The 26,706-nt window shown below is 31.3% G+C and overlaps 1 protein-coding gene across 6 annotated transcripts in view; it reads left to right on the top strand.

Moving 5' to 3' along the window:
* heph (polypyrimidine tract-binding protein 1 heph) overlaps positions 1 to 26,706 on the top strand; it is a 974,461-nt gene that overhangs the window by 465,051 nt on the left and 482,704 nt on the right. For 4 of the 6 annotated variants that reach the window (XM_075379893.1, XM_075379894.1, XM_075379891.1 and 1 more), the window contains one exon: positions 13,714 to 13,836. The exons of the other annotated variants lie outside the window; for them this stretch is intronic. In XM_075379893.1, coding sequence (XP_075236008.1) covers positions 13,714 to 13,836 — 123 coding nt within the window. The remainder of the gene's footprint in view (positions 1 to 13,713; positions 13,837 to 26,706) is intronic. 6 annotated transcript variants of the gene reach the window in all.

The following is a 26,706-nucleotide window of genomic DNA, read 5'->3' as shown; positions in this document are numbered from 1 at the left end:
TAAGTCAAGAGGATTTTGCTTTTATTTTTGTAACGTTACGACGATAAAAGGAGCGTTTATGTATTTGCGAAGACCTGGAATTTAAGTAAGGTTATCATTTATATAGGACGATTCATAAAGGACTTTGTACAATTAAAAGCATATAAAAATTTATTGAGATACGGTGGAGGTCTCATTTTATAGAAAAATACATCAAGTTTGTTGCCCAACATTCACTTTGGTTCGATACGGCTTCCGTTTGTAATGCGACTTACTGTACCTGGGGTCGATTTCATTCCAAATTGCAGCCAGCAAGCCGGGGGCTAGCTCTACATCTGGGGGCGTCAACAGATGTACCGCCAGGCAAGGCGGTACGTAAGCCCGATCTTTAATGAAACCCACAAGAAACAGTCTATCCGGGTTATATCTGGGGAGCGAAATGGCCATACCGTTTCATCAATCTACGTCACCGGTAAATACCATTTACAGTTGCCACCCGTCCGACCACACGGCTCTGTTCAGAGATGCGCACCCGGCCGTGGAAACGTCCGTCAATAGGTGAAACCCGCAGAGCATCCGACGAACCCCTTGTACTGACACGCCACGGCTCAGACCCCCGCCGACGACCGTCTACCGGCAGCCCGTGGCAGCTCACGACCGCAGCCAGAAGACCGGTCGCAGGCGGTTTCAACACGTCTTCCCAAATTAGCCGATTTGGAAGTCGAGAGTTCCAGCGTTCAAGTCCTGGTAAAGCCAGATATTTTTACACGAATTTGAATACTAGATCGTGGATACCGGTGTTCTTTGGCGGTTGGGTTTCAATTAACCGCACATCTCAGGAATAGTCGAACTGAGAATGTACAAGATTACTCTTCATTTACACTCATTACATATCATCCTCATTCATCCTCTGAAGAATTATGTTAACGGTAGTTACCGGAGGCTAAACAGGAAAAGAAAGAGAGAGAGGCGGTTTCAACTAAGTATTGGTTCTAAGTGTAATTTGTATTCCTACTAAGAGGCTACAAATCGTGAAACCAGAACACACAGCGAGCACGTTCCACAACAGTAAATTTCTTTAACACTGGTGGCCGAATTCGGTACTAATGAACTACTTCAGTCAAAATTTGATGTGATGTGTTTTGCCTTGAAACGAGACCTCAATCGAATCTGTAAGCTATATAAATAAATTTTTATATGCTTTTGAAGTTGTGAAATTCTTTTTTAAATCACCCTATATTTGAGAGAAGTGAAAAAATTATATTTTTGGATGCCGAATCGATGCTTTTATAAGACAATGAATTTATCTATACGATCTGATTTTTTTTAAGTTAAACTTTCCTCTATAGGTTTTTTTGTTCGTTTATAAAACGTATTAGTTAGCTGTAATGAAATTTAGCCAATAATTTTAAGTTATCAGTATTCCTATTAATATCTTAATACGTACATTTTTAATACTTGTGTTTATAAATATTTTTTTAAATCTCCGTTCTTTTATTTATTTTTTTGGTTATTTCATTCCGGGTTTTTAATTTCATCATTACTCTTTTTCACCTTTTTTATCTTCAAAATCTTTTCCCTTTAAATAAAACTGTTTTTTTTTTTTTTGTTATTTATTTTCTTTATTTTTTAATAGAAATTGAAGAAAGAGAATCAAATTTCCTTTCGTTTTTTTTCTTCTTTTGTTTGCTTATTTATTTACGTTTTCTTTTATTTTTCTCCCTTCTCTTTCTGTCTATTTTATTTTATCTCATTTTTTTTTTTTATTCTTTGGGAAATCCTTTTCGTTTTTTTTCCATATTAAATTAAAAGGCTTAAATAAAGGAAATTTCATTTGAGAAATTTAATAGATAAGTTAATGGAATAAAATAAACCTATTTAAAAAAAAAAACGGAATAAAATAAAAGGTCAATTTCCATTTTATCCCTTTTTATTGTATGTTGTATTACTATTATTATATAGAACGCAGTTTATATTAAGTGAAGGATATATATAATGTTAGTTTTTTTTTTTCATCATATTTATTATTTTTAATTCCCTACAGTTTTGATGTTTTTGTTCTGTTTTTAAGTAAACGATAATATGATATATGGCTTTTCGTATCCCCTTTAATCATGGCAATTATATTTATAGCGAAGAAATAAATAATATATTTACTTATAGCGTTTTAATAATTAAAAATCAATAGTTTAAAAGTAATTAAATCGATATATATATATATAAAAGACTAAATGATTAATTGTGAATATGTTTTTTTTTTTAATGTTATTATTATGTTATTTATAATATAATTATTTGGCTACATGCCAGATGCAAATAAAAGAAGGGTTTGTTTTTACCCAAAAGTATTATTTTTTTTACTGTCTCTCTCTTCTGAGAGAGAGTGTGTGTGTAGGCGCGAAGTGACAATAATTTTACTTGAAAAATTATTACGTGTTTTTATACCGGCTGCGATGTTATGACATGATTCTTCAGTTACTTGAAATATTTGTAGATCTCTTTTCTTGACGAGAAAAATGCTTTACTTATGGTATTTTTCTTTTACGGTTTACAGCCTTAATTTAAAAAGAAATTTAAAGTTTAATGATTTCTATTTTTGTATCTAATTTATGTTTACAATTGGTGTCGTAGATTAAAACCGTAAGTAGCTTCCATAACATTAATCATGTTAAAAGTTTTCCTGAAACATCTCAATTAAATACGAGTACATTCTAAAAACATCAATAGTAAATTAAAAATATCATATGCGATTATAAAGTCAACACAACTAGGTACTAGAGTCGTAAATAATTCGGTAATACGAATAAAATCCTAAGGTAAAAGGAAAGGTAACATAGAACTAATGACACCGAAACATAAATACTTAGATGATGCCCAACATAAGATCAGAAACTCTTTATTAAATTCTTAGGTCTTATAAGGATGTTCCCTATTTCCGTTTCTTTTTAATCTTTACATGGAACTAGCAGTTAATGATGTTAAAGAACAATTTAGATTCGGAGTAACAGTACAAGGTGAAAAGATAAAGATGCTACGATTTTCTGATAATATAGGAATTCTAGCCGAGAGTAAAAAGGATTTAGAAGAAACAATGAACCGCATAGATCAAGTCCTACGCAAGAACTATAGCGTGAAAATAAAGAAGAAAAAAACAAAAGTAATGAAATGTAGTAGAAATAACAAAGATGGACCACTGAATGTGAAAATAGGAGGAGAAAAGATTATGGAGGGAGAAGAATTTTGTTATTTGGGAAGTAGAATTACTAAAGATGGACGAAGCAGGAGCGATATAAAATGCCGAATAGCACAAGCTAAACGAGCCTTCAGTAAGAAATATAATTTGTTTACATCAAAAATTAATTTAAACGTCAGGAAAAGATTTTTGAAAGTGTATGTTTGGAGTGTCGCTTTATATGGAAGTGAAACTTGGACGATCGGAGTATCTGAGAAGAAAAGATTAGAAGCTTTTGAAATGCGGTGCTATAGGAGAATGTTAAAAATCAGACGGGTGGATAAAGTGACAAATGAAGAGGTATTGCGGCAAATAGATGAAGAAAGAAGCATTTGGAAAAATATAGTTAAAAGAAGAGACAGACTTATAGGCCACATACTAAGACATCCTGGAATAGTCGCTTTAATATTGGAAGGACAGGTAGAAGGAAAGTTTGGAATGTGTAAAACAAATTGTTAGGAATGTAGGATGTAGGGGGTATACCGAAATGAAACGACTGGCACTAGATAGGGAATCTTGGAGAGCTGCATCAAACCAGTCAAATGACTGAAGACAAAAAAATAAAGGTCTTATACATGTAGACGCTTTAAGTACCTAATATCTTCACCATTGGCCAAGCGGTTAATACCAAGAGGCTAGGTAGCTCATCAGGTCAAGTTTTTATTTTGTGCTTTGTTCCAATCTTTTGCCTTTTACCTGGAACATAGGTACGGTAACCCTCCTAAATACTCATGGATTTAGCTATTTCGAACTAACCGTGGCGCTAGTTATGCATTTGCGAATTTATTCTGAACGCACTGAATAGTCTATCTTGGTGGTACTTGCCGTACCCCGAAGTTTTATTCCGTTAATCTAAAACCGTTTTATGATCAGTTTATACAATAGTAGTTTGTTAAACAGGGACAGTTATAACTTCTTTAATTTGATATATGCTTCTTTTTTTCTTAGTATGAACTTTCTATTTTATACGACAATCTAAGCGAATACCTAAATACCGTACTCTCGCGGGATGTAACTCCCATTTAAATGGATTCCTGTTCAGGTCACTCCTTTTCATCGAGAATATCAGTCGACTTCTTTAGATTCACCAGTATTGGCACGTGGCATTGCTATCTACTCGTTTAATTGATGTTCATTACAGAATGATTATGATGTTTCTTTGTTGATGCTTCTGTTTTTTTTAGCCGGTCTAAACGCTAGTTACTTCTCGCATAACTATTTAAAAATTAAAACTTTACATGTTCAATATAATTACAAAGAGATTTTATTTTATTTCGTGACAGATTTCGGTTGGGGTAAAAAAAAAAAATAGTGAGAAAGTGTGGTATTATATACTACATTATTTGGTTAATAAGAAAATCGTACAACCTTTTTTATGAATGTAAAATCTTTTTTTAAAAACTTTTAAGAAAAAAATACAATTTTTTATCATATCTTTCGAAAAGTAATGAAAGTTTCTTGCTTTGATATTAAAAAATAAAATATTTTAAGGTCGTGTGTCTCTTCGTCTCAAAACGTTGGGGAGTATCTGTATAGTTTTATAAAAATAATTATTTTATGGAAAAATTTAGAAATTGGTCAAGGAAAGGGAAAATTATACAGCCTGAAGAAATTATGATATTAAATTGTTTTTTTCCTTCGTTTATTTATAGTTGTATCGACGATAATAGTCATTAGCGACTTAAATAAAACTAAGCGATCGTAAATAATTAAACAATAAATACCAAACTGGAACATGAATAACAAATACTGGACCATCTTCAGTAGACTATTTTCAATGCAGTATTACATAAGCCAAACTGCTAAATTAATTTCTTCACCCCCTCCCACTATCACACAGAAACCCGAACAGTCTTTTGATGTATTTCTTGCGTTTCAATAAACCCTTCACATATGAACCCAGTTTAATTATCGACCTATAGATCTGAACTTCAAAACCCACCGGTTTGGTCTAGCGGTGAACGCGTCCTCCCAAATCAGCTGATTTTGGAAGTTCCAGCGTTCAAGTCTTAGTAAAGTCAGTTATTTTTACACGGATTTGAACACTAGATCGTGGATACCGGTGTTCTTTGGTGGTCGGGTTTCAATTAACTACACATCTCAGGAACGGTCGAACTGAGACTGTACAAGACTACATTTCATTTACACTCGTACATATGATCCTCTGAAGTATTATATATGAAAGGTAATTACCGGAGGCTAAACAGGAAAAAGAAAAATCCGTACATCAAGAAATTATGAGTAAACGGATTTTTGATCGTTTTACATTACACATCTCACAGTTCTGCTGTGGAGAGCCAAATAGAATAGCGTGGGTTAGTTTTGTGTGCCCGGTCCTCAGCAAAGTTAGAATGACTTATTTTCTTTTTTTCTTTTGAATAAAGGTTTCTGGAAGACGTCCTCCGGGATGCTATGCTAAACCGTGTGGGGACTGACCGGCCAGAAATTGTTCCGTTGAGTACGTAGTTTGATAGCGACTTGTCTTCGTGAAGTCGTTTTAACATGTTAATTCTAATCGGAGGCCATGTGTTGTTGTTTCCTTGGAAATTTAGTCTGCTCGTTCGTTCTCGAGGATGCCGCTATGGCTCGGGACTCACACCACTGTCTTGTTTACTCTTGAAATGGTGTCGTAGATTATTTGAATGATCGTTTCAGGATCTTTTTCTGCTCTCAAGTACAGTCATAATTATTGTTTTCGGTTAAGGCTTGGAGAAAACTTTTTAAATGTAAAAATTAAATTTAAAGTCGATGAGTGAAAAATAATTTTTTTTAATGAATTTATAAATCAATATAATTTTTAAGTTAGAATGTAATTCGTAGATTGGTAAACTAAACGGCCTTATCACTCAAATTCGATTGGAGTTTACGTTGTTTCTTTGTATTCTATTTTTTACTTTTATCAGTATTTTGGTTACTTGGTTTTTCCGTATTTTAAGTAGAATAAAGCAATAAATGAATATTTAAGGTTATTTATTTATTTCCTTCAGTAACAAGAGTTTCACCACTAGATTACCAGAAGTTGATATTGTTTTTTAAACTTAAATATTTGATTAGTTCGAACCATAATGAATCGAAACGGTCGATCGTTTTATACTTTTTTTTTAAACTTTATTTTGTTCATCTACTTATTATAAGTAAAAATTTATATTTTTACACCGCATCGCTATAATTTACGTTACTATTACTTTAAATCCAGATGAAGATCAAGTAATGTTTTATCATTTCTTTATATGAACGTAAATCGCAACGTCGGCAAAAACATTGTTAGATGGTTGTTGTAGAATTGAAGAGTATAATAGTTTAAAGCGTGGAAGTACAGTATTTTAAAAATAGCTGCTTTTGTAGGGTGGTAAATCTCTCATTCCGGTTTCGAACGGGAAGGCTTACATTCTATTATAACTACCGATCAACCCCCCACCCCCCGCCACGACACTATTCGTAGACCCTTCATATAACCGACCTTTTTTCTCTCTCCCATTTATATACTTTACTACCTGAACTGTGTGTTCCGTTATGTGGCTATGTTATATGCTCTTTAGTTAGTATTTTTTTGACGTAGATGTTGGTACCAATATTATTAAGTTGGCAACATTGACTATTTTAGGGTGCGTTTCTTCGTTTATTTGTGTGTTTTAGTGAGTGTGTTTATGCTATAATGTGGTTATATTAGCTGTATTCCAGTACATTTGTGTTTTATGTTAATAGCCGTTTTAATTAGTGCTGTTTTGGTGTTTTTTATTTTGTTACATATACATTTTAAAAAAATGCCTGATCCTAGTGTAAGTTTTTTTTTAAACTGATGTTTGGCTGTTCATAGAATTTAACACGTGTTGCGTAGTATTGCAGTTAAATTGTGTATTTCATTTTAGAGATACAGAAATGTGTTCTATTACAATCATATTATTTTCATTTTTATATTATCGAAATTTTTTTTTTGTCTCATTCGTTTGGTTTAAGGTGTTTTTTTCATGGTGCATCCTTTTTTTCCCTGGCTAGTATTGTTTTAATAATGGAATTGTTGGCGGTTATCGGTTAAAAGAAACATTGTTTCGTAGTTTGTTTAAACCTGTTCATATATTGAGACGTTTTCTTCCTCAGGATCTTGAAACGTTTTTATCTATTGGTCACCAATTTGTACCGGTAAATTTTTTATTAAATGGATTAATTCTATTATAATCTTGAAAATTATTGGTTGAGGGGTGTATATAAGATGTATAAATTAATTACATGAGATAATTTCAAAATGATATTCACGGAAATTAAATCAACTTTTTTCTCACCGCATTAAAAATCGATAATAAAATTTCATTTTAGTAATTTTCGAAGATGTATTTTTTCTTCATCACTAAGATTTTATTATGAATTAAAATATATATATATATATATATATATATATATATTTTCAAACAAATATTTTTCAGGTGGGAATAATTTTTTAACAAATTTGTTCATGTTTAATATGAACAATTTTTTTTTAGATATTTATAATTTTTGTTTTACATTACCTTATTGTTGAATTAAATCTGTGTTAATTTTAACGATTTAACAAATCATTTTAAACCGTTTCAAATCGTAATTTTTATTATTTACTTAGCTTTAATGACATTGAAAATTAAGCAAAATTTTTAGGTGCTGTAAAAATGCCGGGAGCAACGTTTTTATAAGTCGAGTAGCTTTTAACTTCATTAAAATCGTGTTACGGGTTTACTAGCTTCGTATGTATTTTTATTAAATAGAAATTACTACAATATTATTACGCCAATTAATTTTTGTTTCCGTTTTATTGTAATTTTAATTTTATATATTTTATTTCATTATCTATATATTCTTTTCTTACTGGTAGTAAAACTTATTTTCATTGTAATTTTTTTTAGTAGATTGGTTTTTATAACTAATCTTTATCTCAGTTTTTTTGAGAGTGACGGGCGATATCTACATAATTAAGAACAAAATTCAAAAAATTAATTTAAAAAAATTATTATTAAATCCAAAATTAATAAAAATCAAAAAAACTAAAATTAACGTAACCCATAATAACCCCGTTATAACTGCATCTTGACCTAACATAAATCTAAAAAATGAAAAAAAAAAAATTCATTACACTCAACGACAGCGACATACAAGAGAAAGAGGGTACAATTTTTTTTAATAATTATTTTTTCAAAATTTTCCTTTTTATTTGGAATGTATATCAAACTCATTTTTTTATATTTACGTGGCTTTTTTACTGATTTATGTGGATTTTGTATACGTTTAGTAATTTTATTTTAAACTAGGCTAAGGCCGCAGAGATCGCTTCGTTCACCATTCCCAATTTGTCTGGAGGATCCAGCTCCCTGGACACTCGCAAAGCTTGCTTCCGTCGTCATTCCGATTTACCCAGGGGGCTTCACCCCCTGGACCCCATAACGTACATTATCCTCACGGTTGTGAGAATAATGTTGATAAATATTAATTGTAGTACTCAGGCTTTGTTGAAACCTGAAAAAGAAACTGAATTACAAAACATAGAATAAGAGTAATTACGGTAAATAAAGTACACGAATCTTTCAAAGCGATGAAATAATTAAAATTTTTAATATCTTAAACTTTAAGGAAGTAGGGCCTCGATCGATGGCTTAAAACATTCGCTAGGATACCGCGAATATATCATGCAAATTTGAGATTACTTTTAAAATTAGGTCCTTTCTTGTGAGATGCGATAACGAACAAACGGACAAACTTTATATATATACGTGTCCGAATAACCGTGATCTGTTATATCGAGACTGAACCTGATGCATGCAAATGTTATTCTTCAAACTACTAACAAATACTCTGTTTGAATTTGAAAATAAAAAAAATCCGATTTTTGCTAACATATTATAAGAATATCCCATTACAGCTCCCAAAACAGCGCCCCAAGGGCATCACGTTTTTTACCGGTTGATTGTGTTGATTGGTCTAGCCTCACACGAGGTGCTCGCATCATTTCGCCAGTTGATTGTGTTGATTGGTCTAGCCTCACACGAGGCGCTCGCATCATTTCGTCAGTCTAATCTCACACGCAGTCCCCATTTTATAATAGATTATATTATAACGAACTGTAAACAGTGTCCCATTGTTCATTAATTCAATTCATTAAATTTTGCGCTTCAACCGGCGAATTTCCACTACTATATTTTTTTTTCGAGATAAAATATATATGAAAACCTTCTCAGTTGTGCCAAGGAACACGAGTAAAAATTTGATTGAAATTGATGTAGTAGTAATTACAAACAAAACCCCTATTCTTCATTATATTATAGTATAGATTATGCTGCATAAGTAACGTATAATCGATTTTTAATCTTAGACCGTTATTCGATTACATGTTCCTTAATTCTGCATATTTTGATCGGTCGTAGAGAGATTTTTACTACCTACGTTTAGTATCGACGATTTTCTAAACTCGACGAACCGGTCACGTGATCAAGATATTTCTTCGTCCTATATTTATTGAAATTTATGAAAGGTTTCTAAGTATAAATTTCTTAACTTTAACTATATTTTTCTATTTTCGTTACGTCGTTGCTGAAATTAAAGCGTTAACATTTTTAAAAATAATTATTACAATAAAATCATGTTTTAGTTTATTTTTAATCTATAATTTTATCCCTGAAATATCCTTTCAAATTGAGTATGTAAAAAAAAATAATTTTTGTTTTACTTTCTAAACTACTTTTTAGTTTCCCGTTTTAATATTCAGACGGATTTTTCAGAAAATTATTAATTGAAGTAACGAGGTAATTTAAATTTTTAATTTTGTAATATAATTGAAGTTCTCGTGATTCCATTGGTATGATTTTTTTTTTTTTTGATTAATTCATTCTTGACTTATGAAAAAAAATCTGATGTAGACACCACATGACTTTCTTGTACACCTATTAAATTACATATACACATTTTTAAAAAAATAAAAAAAATAAAATTTATTTCATTAATAACTTATGATATTTTTAAATCTAATTTGTTTTTTTCTTTACAATGAAGTTAATAATTATTAATAAATCAATATATTTAAATTAAAAAAAAAAAAAAAAGTTAAAAAAGTAGATAAAGTCTGAATCGAACCGATGTGCTGTCCCCTTTTAAGATCGAAAATTTTCATTAATTACAAATTTTATTTGGCTATAACTCTGGAACCAATGAAAATAAGTACCACTTATGATTTATCGTTAAGAAGCTCTTAATTAGAGTTTATTACTGCAGTTAAGGAAAAGTTCAAATCTGTTGGATTTTATCCTTTCTTGGATACTTTTGATCCAGACGATTGGAATCAAAAAGTGAAATGTACAAATAAATGTTACTTCAGTTCAAAATTAAATTTCAACATTTTACGGCTAATCATTTTTGAGTTATGCGAGATCCATACGTCACGCCGAACTAGTCAAAATGGGTTCAGGGATGGTCAAAATGTATATTTCCGTTGAAATCTGCAAACCGAAATTTTTCGCGATCATTATACTTTCTTTACTTCATACAAGGAAGTTAAAATTGTATAATTTTTGCTTCGCTATTATAGCGTTTTTATGTTTGCTTTCTTGTAAGTTTATATGTTACGGTAAATTTGACTAATCTGTGATTATGCATAACTACCGGGGAATTTGATTGGTCGCCTCCAATGTTGGAGAATTTAATACATATGTAGCAATCTAGTAAATATACCGGTCATTTTTTATGTTAAAATAACAACTCGACTGTAAGCAGTAATTACTGTATTTTTTCTTTAAATAATCAAAAAAAAACATTACTGGTAATTATTCGAGATTAGCAAGCGCGGGTTGTTTTTGGTTAGGAATCAAACTACGCTCGGTAATTTCGTATAATTAACGTTAAATATACCAATTATGTGTATTATTGTCCAACATTGGTGAAGATTAATCAAATTTACTGTATGCTTTCCGGTTCTATGTTTAAGCATTCTACAATACTATTTTTTCAATTAGTGTAGGCATTCAATTATTTATTTATTTTTTTTCATATCGCTTCATAGAAATAATGATTCCTTTTAATTACTATTTATTCTTTGCCATTCTGGTTACATGGTACATACGTTCCAGGTTTGTTTTTTATTTTGCAATACAAATATTTTTAATGCTTTCCCATCAAGATAGCGGTATAGGAAAACTAGAAGGGAAAATATTGTAAACGGTTCAGTTTGGGGATATCCGGTTTTCACCGGATCTTGTCGTTATGACAACAAAGAGAACCAAAAACCGGATGGAAATTTTCCGGACGTTAATGTTTGTATGTATGTGTTCTGTGTTGGCCTCTAAATCACTTTATGTCTCTACAATCACTGGACGGATTTTTATTAAACTTTGTCATATTACTTCAATATATTATGCATTGATGGCATTAAAATTTCAACTTAAAAAGGTCAACAGGGTGAAGCTCTAAAGCAAGTTAGTTCACCCTCAGCATCTCGAGATTTCACTTAAAGTCATAATTTTCTTAAACACATTTTTTAACGATTAAAAAATAACATAATTTTTGGCAAAATGTTTATTCCGGAAAATCGTACCACCACACCAAAAAATGATGTTGTTGTGACGTCACAGGTGAACAGTAGATTTAAATAAATGAATCATTTAAGTGTAAAAAAACTCGGTTTGTTCGGGTCTCGAACTCCGGTAGACTCGGCATCTCGTGCGTCAAGCCTCCCGGCTACATCAGTCTTCCGACCGTACAAGCAGAAATCTGTTCCGTGTAAGTTGTGAAATTACATTAATTTAGTATTGCCAACCGCAGCCCCACCACACCCTAGCGAATTAAATACAATATGCGCTCCCACGTACTTTAGTTAGAATTATTGAATTAAAGAAAGTAAAATTCTTTTTTTTTGTCTTCAGTTATTTGACTGGTTTGATGCAGCTACCCAAGATTCCCTATCTAGTGCTAGTCGTTTCATTTCAGTATACCTCCTACATCCTTGACTTCTAACAATTTTTTTTTTACATATTCCAACCTATCCTGCCTGCACAATTTTTTCCTTCTACCTGTCCCTTCAATATTAAAGTGACTATTCCAGGATGCCTCAATATATGGCCTATAAGTATGGTTTCTTCTTATAAGTTTATTTTTCCAAACGCTTCTTTCTTCATCGATTTGCCGCAACACCTCTTCATTTGTCATTTTATCCACCCGTCTGATTTTTAACATTCTCCTGTAGTACCATATTTCCAAAGCTTCTAATCTTTTCTTCTCAGGTACACCGATCGTCCAAGTTTCACTTCCATATAAAGCTATGCTCCAAACATATACTTTCAAAAATGTTTTCCTGACGTTTCAATTAATTTTTGACGTAAACAAATTATATTTATGACTGAAGGCTCGTTTCGCTTGTGCTATTCGCCACGCTTGCTTCGTCCATCTTTAGTAATTCTACTTCCTAAGTAACAAAATTCTTCTACTTTCTTAAGCTTTTGTCTTCGTATTTTTACATTCAGTGGCCCAATCTTCGTTATTTCTACTACATTTCATTACTTCCGTTTTGTACTTGTTTACTTTCATGCGGTAGGTCTTGCGTAGGACTTCTTCCATGCCATTCGTTGTTTCTTCTAAATCCTTTTTACTCTCGGCTAAAATTACTATACCATCAGCAAGTCATAGCATATTTATCTTTTCATTCGTACTGTTACTCCTAATCTAAATTGTTCTTTAACATCATTAACTGCTAGTTCCATGTAAAGATTAAAAAGCAACGGGGATAGGGAACATCCTTGTCGGACTCCCTTTCTTATTATGGATTCTTTCTTATGTTCTTCAATTATTTCTGTTCCTGTAACTGTTAGCAATTGTTCTTCTATGGCTTTATTTGAACCCTGATTTTTTTTTAAATGTTGAATATTTTATTCCAGTCTAGGTTATCGAATGCCTTTTTTAGGTCTACATAAACGGCAAGTGTAATGTCAAGGAAAGAAATATTAAATTTGAATAAAATGATAAGATTTTTGAAATCGTGTATGTAATCCGTGCATCAGAACCAACTGTGTTGTCAGCTGTTACATTTAAAATATCTGATAATCGACAAACATTTGTTAAAAAAAACTCACATTTTTTCGATGACAACTGAAAAAAATTATTTATTTTTAATTAATTTCTTCACATTTTTAGAATTTTTCTTTTCTATTAAATAAATCAATTAGATAAATCGGCGTTTAAAAGTGTTTTTTTTTCAATCATCGATTTTGTTACTATTACTACATAACATTTATTATTGTCAAAATTTCAACCTCATCGGCAAGGATACAATAGACCAACTATTAAACGGACTTCTTCATTATAGTAGAAAGAGTTTTTTGAATAGAAAAAATATTCAGTTTGAAATTTTTCTTCTACGTGACATCAGTTCACTTGTATATTGTAGAATGCCAGTTTATTTCATCGATAATTCGCTGCCTTTTATATAATTTTATTCTACTCATTAATTAATAATTTTAATAATAATTAATATAATTTCTTTAATTCTTTTTTAACAGGTAGGTGGACACTTGTTTAAAACACAGTCGCCATCTTTGAGTTCGCCTGTTTCTACGCCTGCCTTGGGAAATGTGGTGGAGTTTGCTAGGAATAATATGGAGGATAGACGGTTGCCATTAAAGGTTTGAACATTTTTTATTTAATTATTATTTTATGTTTTAATATCTTTATTTATTTAGTCATTATTCTTATCTTTCCGTTTTTTTTTTGTTTTTTCGTAAATTTTTAGTGGAAGGGAGGTTAAACGTTGGTATTGTTCCATCGGCAACCAATCGAATTATTCATTAATTAGGATCGATAATTGAATTTAAGGACATATTTACTGTAACATTTTTTATATTTTTATTAATTATAATAGTTAATTATTCCTCGTTAATTATGGTATACGTAATTATTGTTTTGTGATTTTATTTTTTTTTTAAATTACTCAATTTATATTCTTTCATATTTATTGTAATTTCAGTTTTTAATTTTTATTTGACTTTTAGGTGTAGTATTTTAAAAATAGAAAATTAGATGTGTTACATTAGGTTATGTTCAGTAAAATTTTTTTTTAGATTCATATTTTCACAGTTTACTTACCTTGGATCTTTATCGGTTTGTGGTAGTATTTAAAATTGTTAAATTTATTATTTAAAGGAATTTAGGTAAACGATTACCAAAAAATTTTTTATTTTATTTTTATAGTAATACCGTGTGATTGAAAAATGACTCGGATCGTATAAAAATCTATTTAGATAACTTATAGATTCGGTTGAGGTTTCTTTTCATGGAAAAACACAAGTTTGTCATCCCAACCCGGAGGAGGGAGACCTTGTGCCGTTGTCGGTCGTCACAACAACCCCTCCGTTCCGTGCCCAGAGGTCGTCTTCAGACACTCTAACTGATTACATCTCACAGTCATCAGCCAGGCCTCGGTCGGGATGCCACCGATGTAAATTCCTCGGCAGTCATTTGCATCAGTAAATACATTTGTCAAATTTCGCCTTCACGTACACCTCAAATGGACATCTTTACATCCTACCTAACATGATTCCCTCAAACTAAGTAACCGAAAACGCGGAAGCGCGCCTAGTCCAGATTTGACAGCACTGTTCGTGACTACGAATGCCTCAGAAAACGAACGAGTTTAAAGTTAAATCACTGCTACACTCATACCGATTAAAATTATATCTTACGCAACGTGTAGCGTTACCAGCGGCGACAGTCGACTTGTAAACTATTGTAATTTTACAACTTACATAAAACAAATGTCGCTTTTACGGTCGGCTGATTTTTTTGCAAATATTGTCTTTTTAAAATCATTAATAAATGTGCTTAAGAAAAATATATGATCTTAGGCGAAATCTTGAGATACTGAGGGTGACCTTGTAGCTGCCCACCTGGACTTTTTAACTTGAAAATTTAACGGCATCAATGCCCAATATATCGAAGTAATGCGACCAAGTTTGGTTGAAATAGGTCCAGTAATTCTGGAGTTATAAGGTGATTTAGAGGCCAACACCGATAAAATCCACGTACATATGAACATTTAACATCCGAAAAATTTCCAATCGGTTTTTTCGATCCCTTACGCGTCGAAATGTCATGATCGGGTGAAAACCGGGTATGCCCAAATTGGACCGATTATAATACTTTCCCTTCTAGAGCCGTAGCTCTTCTATAACGCTAGACGGGAAAGTAAAAATAATTCTATTAGGAAAAAAAGCTGTAAATGTTGCGCTAAAGCTTTCATAATTTTTTTTTAAATTTAGGTTTTTGTTTTAATTTTATTATATGAATTTCATAAAATATTAAAATTTAGTGCAGAGTCGTAATCTTAGAACGCTGCATCCCACAGTTTCTGTTATAATTATAGAACAGTCTGCTGTTTTTGTCTACCAAAATAACTTTGTTATATTTTTTCTTAACGATATCTCCATTTATAAGAAATGTTGCAGCATAAAAGAATTAATTTACGTCAATTGCTATGAGATCATTTTTATCTTCCCATTCAATTTGTAGAAGTAGAAGTATATATATTAGTATTTGTATTATAAGTATATAGTATTTGTAGAAGTATATATATATATATATATATATATATATTAAATTTCAATTGATATTTTATAAAGATTTTTATCAGTTAAAAGAATCACTGTTGTCAGATTTGTTGTTGAGCTCTATTAGAACAGTTGAAAAAAAAATTAACGATAATTTTTATTTGTCTATGACCTGACACAATTATGTAGTAACGTTTCCAAAAATGGAATGGTCATTAACAGGTATAAAATGTAGTATCCCATTCCAGGTTATCTAGTGGACGTAGCAGTGAAGCGGTTTTACCTTGTGTTCTTACCTGAACAGACAGTAAAATTGCATATCGGGTGTCAACAGCGTCCTTTATTTCAACTACTATATTCAGCTCCAAAATCAACAATTCCTATCTTTGTAAATCACTACTCTTCTTTTTTTTTTTTATATATGGTTTAAGGGCATCGATTGCTTCGGTCATTAACCCCTTTTCACATCGAAAAAAACATTTTTTCCCTCCCTTATAAAATAACTAGCGACATAATATAAAGCTAGTCTTGACATGTCAGTGCATTCAATAATAAGACCTGTTAAATGATATTATATAACCCCCCCCCCCCCAATAAACTTAAGATGGTAAGGGTGTAAAGGCCATTGCCGTAATACATTAAAAACACTCAAAAAAAAAATAAAAGTACTTAATATAATTTACCCCGTTCTATCGAAATGTGTTCAAAAATTACATATAAAACAGCTTTCCCAATTTTTATCCCCTTGGTTTTCCTTTAGGTTATCCTCTGTTTTTCTTTTCTTTATCTTCCTGTAGGCTTCGGTGTCGAATTCCTGGTTGTTTGAGGCCTCGGAAATAAATTCCTCTGATCCTGTACAGTAAATCATGGAAGATCCTCCTGCTGCCGGTGTCGGATGATGCCGGCTAAGATCTTGCGGTCAGCAGCGAGTCAACACGGGACACGCTCTTCGCTAAAATTTACGGGGCGGCTGTAGAAGTACCCGCCTTCTCATTTAAAAGCCTACGTTCCTTCGGGGGCTCCATCGTTGGACGTACAAAGTCTTCTTTTTCTAGTAACTTTATTTCAGGCGTCTCAATTCCCTTTGTTGGGATTTTGTATACTTCAACTTTTACCGTATGTACATTTTTTTGAGGTTTTTTCGGCGATTTAGCGTCTGTATCTTTGACCTTCATGTTAGATCTAGTCGCAGGCTCAATCCTTCGCGGGGAAGAAATCTTTGTTTCAGTAACATCCGCTAACTTCTGTAGCGGTTTACGATTTGTTTATTAGCTGGTGTGTTAAATTTTCAACCATCTTGACTAATGCTGGTGACACCATATAATACGGCTCCTTCTTTTATGAAGGCTGCAATGACTGGTTGTTTTTTTTTTCGAAAACAAAAACTCCGGAATTTCAAGAACGAATATAGTCTATATTTTAGCGCTTAATTGTATTTTACGCGTAACGGTGAAGCGACAAAATTAAGTTTTTGCTTACACATTCTCCGGTACATAGCAGCTGGGTTAGACCGTTGCCCAGGCCAATCTGTTGTAATCTCAGGCTTCAGTATCATGGCGTTTCCACGAGAGAAAGCAAAACGATTGTGTGCCGGTTAGCCGAAACAAATCTGATGACTATCTACAAAGGAATTATACGCCAATCCGTCGTAGAAATCTCCCTAGCGACAAAAGCATACGTAATCGGTGTGAACTTTTTTTGAGAACCTGGAGCGTTTTGCACGGATACTTCCTAGGTAGGCCTAAAACAAATGCCGAAACCGCTTTCTAACGATCATGTTAAGTTCATGTTTAGTGAAAATTAATCGCAGCGGATTTTATTTCTGATGAAGCAACATTTCATGTTTCATGGAGTCGTATAAAAAAGTAATATAACAAATTTTATTTAGAAAAATCTTCCAACAAAGTTGTAAGACATTTCCGTCGCGCGGCTAAAACCACATTTCGGGAAAACCCTACAACTTTGCGTTATTTCTGATGCATGGCTTTCACACACAATTTCATTTAATATATATCTTATTTTATTTAAGTTTAAGTATATTATTTCTTTTCGTTATTGTAATTCAATGATTGCAACTAAAGCGCGCGTACATTACCGTATTTTATTCTTGCGGGTGGCGGTACTAGTAGCTACGGTAGTAATTATAAGTAATTTCACTTATACGGTCGGCAGAGTGGTGTAGCCACGAGGCTTTACGCACCAGATACAGAGTTTGAGACCCGGCAAGATCGAGGTACTTCCTTCCACTTTAAATATTATTCATTCATTTAATGTTACCGCTCACCTGTGATGTCACAACATAGCTGTAGTTTTGACTTTAGCGTTTTTTTTGTTGTTGAGGGTGCGATTTTCCAAAAAGGGTTTTCCAAATTTGTAATTCTTTAATTAACAAATGTGTGTAAGAAAAATATGACCTTAATTAGGTTAAATCTCGAGATCCTACCGGTGACCCTGCTCTACAGACTCACCCCCTTAACATTTTAAATTGAAGATTTAGTGGCATCAGTACACCGTATATAAACATCTGACCGAGTTTTGTTAAAATCGTTCCAGTAGTTATGGAGATATAAGGTGATTTACAGGTCAACACCGAACACCCCTACGTACATACGAACGTTAACATCCGGAAAATTTCTGTCCGGTTTGTTTTTTGATTCATTAGGTGTCAAAAATGTCAAGATTTGGTGAAAATTGCATATGCCCAAATTGGACCATTATAATATTTTCCTTTTTAGGGATACGAGACGAGACGAGAAAGTAAAAATGAAACAAACTTTAATTTTTTTTTTTGTATTTAACACACCTTTTTTATTTTTAAATAAAAACGAAAAATTTCAGTTTATTTTTTAAGAAATTTTTTTTAACGCGTTTTTTATTTACGTTTTCCGTTTGTTTTATTTTATTTTATGTGTGGAAAAGGTTAATTAATTAATTAAACTTATATATTTGATTTTCAATTTAATTACGTACTGATTGAAAGTTATTTATTTAATTAAAATGAAAATAAGAGCACAACATATAGACGCAGAATTAAGAACAAAGAAAGTAATTTGTTACGACAGAATTATACCTCAAATTTTTTTAGTAAAATTATTCATTTAATTAAAATAATATTTCGAATTATAAAATATTATTTCATTAATTTATATATATATATTACAATTTTTTTTTATAGTCTCATCAACAATTAAAGTCATTAGTGACTTAATAGTGTAAATGTATCTGTACCGGTAAATGTGTAACCTTGTAAAACTCAGGCCGACCATTCCTGAGACGTGTCATTAATTGAAACCCAACTACCAAAGAACACCGGTATCCACGATCTAGTATTCATATCTGAATAAAAGCAACTACCTTTTTTGGGATCTGAATCTGAAAACTTCAACTTCGAAATAAGCTGATTTATGACGACCAGTTTATCAGACCACTAGGTGGGGTTCATAATTATTATTATTTTTATTTAAGTTTTAGATAATTTTTTTTGTTGATGAAAAAAAAAATGTATAACGATTAATTTTAATCTTCCATCTTGTTGCTAGTAATTTTTTGTATTAACAATATAATACTTTGTTTTGAGTCAAGTTTATTTTATTAAACTTATTTTATAATATTGTGGTTTTTTTTTTTGGCCATTTATACATATTAGTAACAGAGAAATGTGGAGAATAATGGATGTAAATGGTTGGCGGGTTTGGTAGTACTTTAGAATATGTAAGCACATCCTCTTTTTCATCTGAGAACTCAAGTAGTTAATTTATTGACGTATAGGAATTTTTTCATCTGTTATGTTATATAATTCTGGTCAAAAAGGACATTAATTTTATCGTACTTATTTTGGTATGTATATTATTTACAATTTATTAGTAATTTCGTTTTGATTAAAAAATATTACCTTAAAGGATGATGAAAACGTTTGCCGTACTATAATATTCCGGTTATTTCGAGTTACATTCTGTATAAGAAAGACGTTTGGCCGCTATACATGTACTTTTATATTCTATGTTCATTCGCTGTTTACTTGTTCTGTTGTGTTTGGGTTAATATCCGCTAGGGATCACTAGCATAGTATATGTATGCACTCTGGCGGTTCCTCAACTAGTTATTTATACTATCTTTTTTTCTGACCGTGATGCACAGTAATTAAATGCTTTACAAATGCAGTGTTCCATCTGGAATGTTTTATTCTTAAGTTTTAAGTTTTATTCTTAATTTTTTTTTTTATATTATTTTTTTCAGCGTCACTACTTTTTAACATTTCTTTTTTATTATTAGTTAAGAATATTTTTTGTTATTTATCGTATTATATTAGTAAACTAGTGCGTTGTAGATTTTATTCTCGTTTTACAGGTGTCAGTAATATACTTTTTATCGTTATTACATTACGTAAATGTCTGCGATCTCGGTAGCCCGGAACGTCTACTAGTTTTCATCTACTATAAAAAAATTTCACGAAGTCGATTATATTGAAATATACATTATACGGTAACTTTCAAGACGCATATCTCATCAGTAAAAAGTTACAGAAATTGTATTCATAACGCGTTATAAAATTTATTTTTTCATTTCCCTGCCGGTAATGAAGAATATCCAATATTTTTTGGATCTTTTAACCTAGCAAAAAACAAAAAAAAAACGCTGAATCATAAGCGAATGCGACTATATATTTTAATTTCATTTTAATATATTAACAAAGTTTTATGTCCTGTGTACTAACGATTCGGAAGTTTACGAATTGTTTTTTAAATATCGTTTTTCATTTCCGAGGCACACTGGAAAACGGCCCAAATCTTGTTATCCTTGTATTAATTAATAATGAATAAAAAAAAAAAAGTAAATCTATAAACTAGACAAAAGTTTAGGGTAATCTATAAAATGATTAAACAAGTCAGAACGGCGTAAATATATATTTTGTACCACATAAATAGTTGCACTCTTCCCCGAAATCACAACCATAGCGTATGGTCAGCTTCGAAGCGCTCTTAACGGATATTTTGTGAACTATTACACGGCTTTCTACGGATCTGTTGAATTCCTTATAACGCTGGTCTGAGAACGAGTGCACTTTTTAGTAACCGACTGCTGTATTCCCGCACCGAACCCTTATCTCTCAATATATTTCACGTTATAATAAAACTAATTTCAAATTGAGTATAAAAATATAAGATTCGTTACCGCATACTTTTATGTTAAATAAGTTCATTCTTTAGTTAATTAGTTTTTATTTAGTATAAAAAAGACTGCTACAAATTTAATTGTATGATTAATATATTAAAGAAGAAGCTTGTACATTATGAATTTTCACAGTTGAGTTACTGCTTGGTTTTTATGTGTGGCTGTTCGTTTAGTTTTAGACTATTTTTATTTAAAAGGAATTAAATCTGACATAAAGGAATTCTCATCCTATTATTGATTAAAAAATAACACATTATATTACCATCGGTCAAAAGTAATCTTTGTTGAAAATAATTTTTTTATCAAATAATTATTGTTAATTTTATTAAATAGAGTAATTTTATTACTAATTATTTTTTGATTATTTTATATCCTTAAGTAAGTCGGTTATTAACATGTTACGAAGTAACTAGGACCCTCAAGGTTTGAGAGGGCCGCGGGGACAGCGAAGGATGCGTGAAACGCGCATCTGGAGCTGAATAGAGTAGGACCGGGAAGGGTAGCTCTTCAGCAGAGAGGTTGGCTGGCCGTCCTTAAGGGAGGTCAGCGTTCCTCGATGGAGCCGGAGAGACCCCGATGGGACGCCCAAGAACCGGGCAAGATAGGGGGCGATAGTCAACTGCCACGACACTCTGACATCGCTGTGCATAGCCTAACAGCGGACACCAGTGATGTTGGGGGTGTTTAACAAGTTAAAAAAAAAAAGTTACGAAGTAACTAATGTAAATAACTAGCATTTTTATTTATAAAATTAGCACCGATTTTCCTGATCAATGTCTATTTGTTTTTTCCTGAACTAAATTAAGTATTTATATCGGTAAATTTGATGTTTGACGTAATTTATTGTTTTTATTTGTTATTCGGTTTTATTATCAATCATTATAACAGTAATTACTCAGTTACCTGTTTTATTTTCCGATTTGTACCTTTTTTTTACCTTTTTTAACTTCTCACGTCCATTTATCCACAAATTAACTAAACCTGATTTTTTTTTTATTACATGTCACTTCGAAATAATTTCGTTTACAAGATTCTGTCACAAATTTCACTTTTCCGTACTCGTTCCTATGATCTGCACTCGTCATTTTCAATTTTATCGGCAACACCATATTTCGACGGCCTCTTGTTCTTTTTCTTAATGCCCCTGTTTCACTATCGTAAAATTTTTTTCTAGATGGTAAGCCTGTATTTGATTCTAAGAAATTCCTTTTTGTATTTTGCTTGTATCAATCTTGTTTACGATGTGTGTATATTACTTTGTCCAACTAAGGTAATTTTACTTTCCGAGTCACAAAGTTTTCCTATTTTTCATATTCTTTTGTGCTGTTGTAATATTTAATTTTTCATTTTCCTCCTTTCATATCGCTTTCTTTCATTTAGACTTATTTATTTTTAAAATAAATTCTAAAAATGAATCCATTCCTATTGAGCACTACTTGTAACTGTTTTTGTTTGTACAAAAAGAAAAATATCATCAGCCAATTTTATTTTAGATCTTAGTCATGGTTTTTCCAAACCTTCAAAATCAGGGACGGTTTTGAATAATCAACGAAAGTCAAGGAAATCTACCCACCGGGTTGGTCTAGTGGTGAACGCCTCTTCCCGAATCAGCCGATTCAGAAGTCGTGAGTTCATTTTCAAAACGAATAATCATTTCAAAGATTATAAAAATAAAACTAACGAGTTATATTTCAAAAAGAATAAATCTTAAAATTAATTTTAAACAGCTCTAAAAACTTAAAATATGATTACAATTATTTCCTTTTTGTATGAAATAAGTAATTATTATTTTATAACGTGTATACCCAATCGGCAAAAAAAGATTCCATTTTATAGAAATGACGTTACTAAATATTAATTTAATTAACAGAAATGCGACGCAAATATAGACAGATAAATATATGCACACATTTTTCCTCAATAGAATACCTTCCCCCGCAAAAAAAAAAATTCACTGAAATCTATTTTTCAATCAAATAATTAAAAAAAAAAAAACAATCATCGATTACTCCTAAACAAATTTATTTTTTTTTTTTGTAGTCATTACATGTATATATTTTTTTCTTTCTTTCTCCAATCAGTTTATCTACTACCGAATCTGTGTGTGCGTGTGTTTGTGTAAGCCATTGATCTCTATATAAATGGATAGGGGATCCTTATGGCATATAATACAATTATTTTTCAATATTGAAACATACTCCAGCGCCGCAGAATGATTGGCTGGGAACTAGATAAAACCATTAGACTCTTGCGCGACTATAATCGAGATTCTAGGGATGTTTATCTTACTCATGTCAAATAACCAAAAGAGACCCCCCACCGGGTTGGTCTAGTGGTGATCGCGTCTTCGCAAATCAGCTTATTAGATTTATCGAATGTTCCACGTTCAAATCCTAGTAAAGGCTCCTCAGTAAGGCTTTATACGGATTTGAATACTAGGTCGTGGATACCGGTGTTCTTTGGTGGTTGGATTTCAGTTAACCATACATTTCAGAAATGGTCGCTCTGAGACTGTACAAGATTACACTTCACTTACACTCATACATATCATCCTCTGAAGAATTATCTAAACGGTAGTTACCGGAGGCTAAATGAGAAAAAAAAAAGGTCAGAGAAATCTATTGAAATCTGTAAAATTTTCGGGAAAAATTAAAAAATTTTTTTTGAGCAGGAAATTTATAAAACTATTACCTCATCGTAGAGGCTAATATTAGATTGGATTAGTTATTGAATTCATGAATAGATTTTCCGTTTTAATTTACGTGTTGTTTATTATTACATATTTATAGGAGTTGTAAAGAGTTCATCGAGATAATTACGTCTATTCTTGTCTGTTTTATATTCTCATTTACATACTCGTGCTGAGATTGGCGTAAAAATACGAGTATTTCAAGAAGTTTCAATAAATTCCATGAAAATTTTGATATTAGAATAGAATATTCGATTTTTGAATTGAAAAGACCGAACTAAACAATGTTTAAAAAATATACTATCGATTCGAGAAAAGCAATCGATTATATTTACAGGTGGTATCACGAAGTTTTCCCGGGACTTTCATAACCAATTCTACTCGTGAAAATATAGAAAAGTTCATATAAACATATGATCAAAAATGCTTCGTTTGCCAGTTACGGCTAGTGAAAGATTTCGCTCGGATATCAGCTACCCCGGTGAAATGACGTCCTAATGAAATTCTCTACAAGTTTTGTTTAAAAAAAAATTTTACGTGTTTATTTTATATTTAATAAAGTTATTGTACTTCAACAGGGGTTTATACCCAGTTTATTGGTATTCATCCTTAGACGTCTCAAAAATTACTGCAGATACGTTTCTGGAAAATTTTTTATTAACTTTTTCAGGCATAAATTTTAAGAAATCACTAATTCTGCCCCGTAATTAATGTTTTTAAAATTTCATTACGACCTCATTTCACCGGGGAAACTGAAATTAGAACGAAATCTTTCACTAGCCTGTAACTTGGAAACGAAGCATTTTAGGACATACGTTTATATAAAATTTTTCCGTTATTTTTACTAGTAGAATAGGTTATGAAAATCCTGAGAGAACTTCGTTATATATTCGTATTATATATTATTAGCGTCAATGCTACAAATTAAGTTTCAATGCTGGTTAAAAAAATTCATTGAATCCAAACAAATCTTATTAAATTGGACAATGTTGTAGATAAATCCTATTCACTGATTTTTCAATAACATTCGGTTGGATTCAACAGGTTTCTTCAACGGCCAACCGATTAAATCCAACCAAATCTTATTCAAATTAGATTTGATCCCGTTAAAATGAAATCAGTTTTATTCAATGGATAATTTAAGCAGGACATTCATTCTGGTAATATATACGTACATTTTTGGTGTACGAATACTGGCAAGTATTCGAGAGGAGTAGAGTATTTGACGAGTATTAAAAACATTTTTATTGAGAAATGTTTTATGACTTGTGTATTCTTCAACCCCAATTATTTTTATGAATTAAGATTTAAATATTTATACTGTGAAATATATTTTCACACAGCATTGAGATTAATTTTGTATCGATGTTATTGGAAAATATCAAATTTTTTTGAATTTCCAAGTTGAAAAATTATAACTGATATATTATTTCAGAAACCTGCTACGTTCCATATCATTGCACGTAACGGGTTTTTGAAATAAACGATTCAATTATTAGATATTTTGAACGTTCTTAAAAAAAAATCGTTAGACTTGATCTGTATCATAATTATTTTATTCATAGAAAATTCTGAAAATAGTCCGTGAAATTCAGCGAAAATCAATTTCAAATTTTTTGGGGATTTCTATTAGTCTAGTTATTCCATTTTCAAATATTCTCAAAAAAGTTTTTTATTGCTTTTTACTTCCTTGTACGTAGGAAAGAAAGTATTGTGATCGCGAAAAATTTCGATTTTCAAAATTTCAATGGAAATATCCATTTTGACCTTCCCTGAATTCATTTTCACTAGTTTCGGCGTGTTGTCTGTACGTATCTCGAATAACTAAAAAACCATTGGCCGTAGTATGCTGAAATTTTGGATTTAGGACTGTTGTAACAACTGGTTGTGCACCTTTTTCTTTTTATTGCAATCGAGTGAACCAAAGTTGTCCAAAAAACTCTAAAATCCAAAAACATTTAGATTTTGGACTTTTTCTTAACTGCAGTAATAAGCCCTCATTGAGAGCTTTTCAACGATATATCATAAGTGGTACTTATTTTCATCGGTTCCAGAGTTATAGCCAAATAACATTTTAGTTAATGAAATATTTGGATCGTATAAGGGGAAGACACATCGGTTCAAATCGGACTTCAGCCCCATTTTTAACTTTTTTCTAATTTAAATATATTGACTTATTAATAATTACTAACCTGTGATTGTAAAAGGGTTTTACAATAAATAATAATTCAGCAATAACAATAAAAAAAAAATATCAAAAGTTATTAGTGAAATAAAATTTTATGTTGTGTCCACATTAGATTTGGTAACATTTGATATTAGTTTCTGCTTTCATTTTATTAATTTTTACATTATAATAATTTAAAAAGAAATAGTATTACATAGACATATAATTAAAGGGTGATAAAGGCACTTTTACTGTATGCTAATATTTCAGGAAAGATTCTTGAATTAATTAATAATTGTGTAAATATTTGACGTTAATAAAAACTAATATTTTTGCAATCGATTAACTGTCCACTTTATTAAAGAATTGGAGGAACGTTCAAATAAAATAAGTTTAAATGAAGTGCAGCAAAAAATGTGTATATGTAATTTAATAGGCGTACAAGTAAGTCATGTTGTGTCCGTCCACATCAGATTTGGTGAAACATCTGATTATTCGTTTTTGTTTTCAGTTTGTTGATTGTTACATCATAATAATTTAAAAAACATAGTATTAAATAGATATAAGAAATGCATTTATTTAAAGAGTAATAAAGAGACTATTACTCTATCCTAATATTTCAGCAATCGTGTAACTGTCCACTTTATTAAAGAATTGGAGGATAATATCTCACTTTCAAATGGAATAAGTTTAAATGAGATGCAGCAAAAAATGTGTATATGTAATTTAATATGCGTACATATGGTGTCCACATAAAAGATTTTATAGATAAGCTTTATGATGATTCCTTGCTCTGATTTCTTGATTTCTACTTTTATTATATGATTTTAGTAACTGTTTCATGAATAACGCTTTTTTTATCGATATTTAAATTTGATTATTTTTAAAGATTAAACATTTTATTCCATTTTACAATGTTAAA

Source organism: Lycorma delicatula, chromosome 12 (assembly GCF_047948215.1).
Source record: "Lycorma delicatula isolate Av1 chromosome 12, ASM4794821v1, whole genome shotgun sequence".
NCBI classification, from domain to species: Eukaryota; Metazoa; Arthropoda; class Insecta; order Hemiptera; family Fulgoridae; genus Lycorma; species Lycorma delicatula.
The sequence above is the reverse complement of the archived record's forward strand: the minus strand, read 5'-3'. Positions and strand labels throughout refer to the sequence as shown.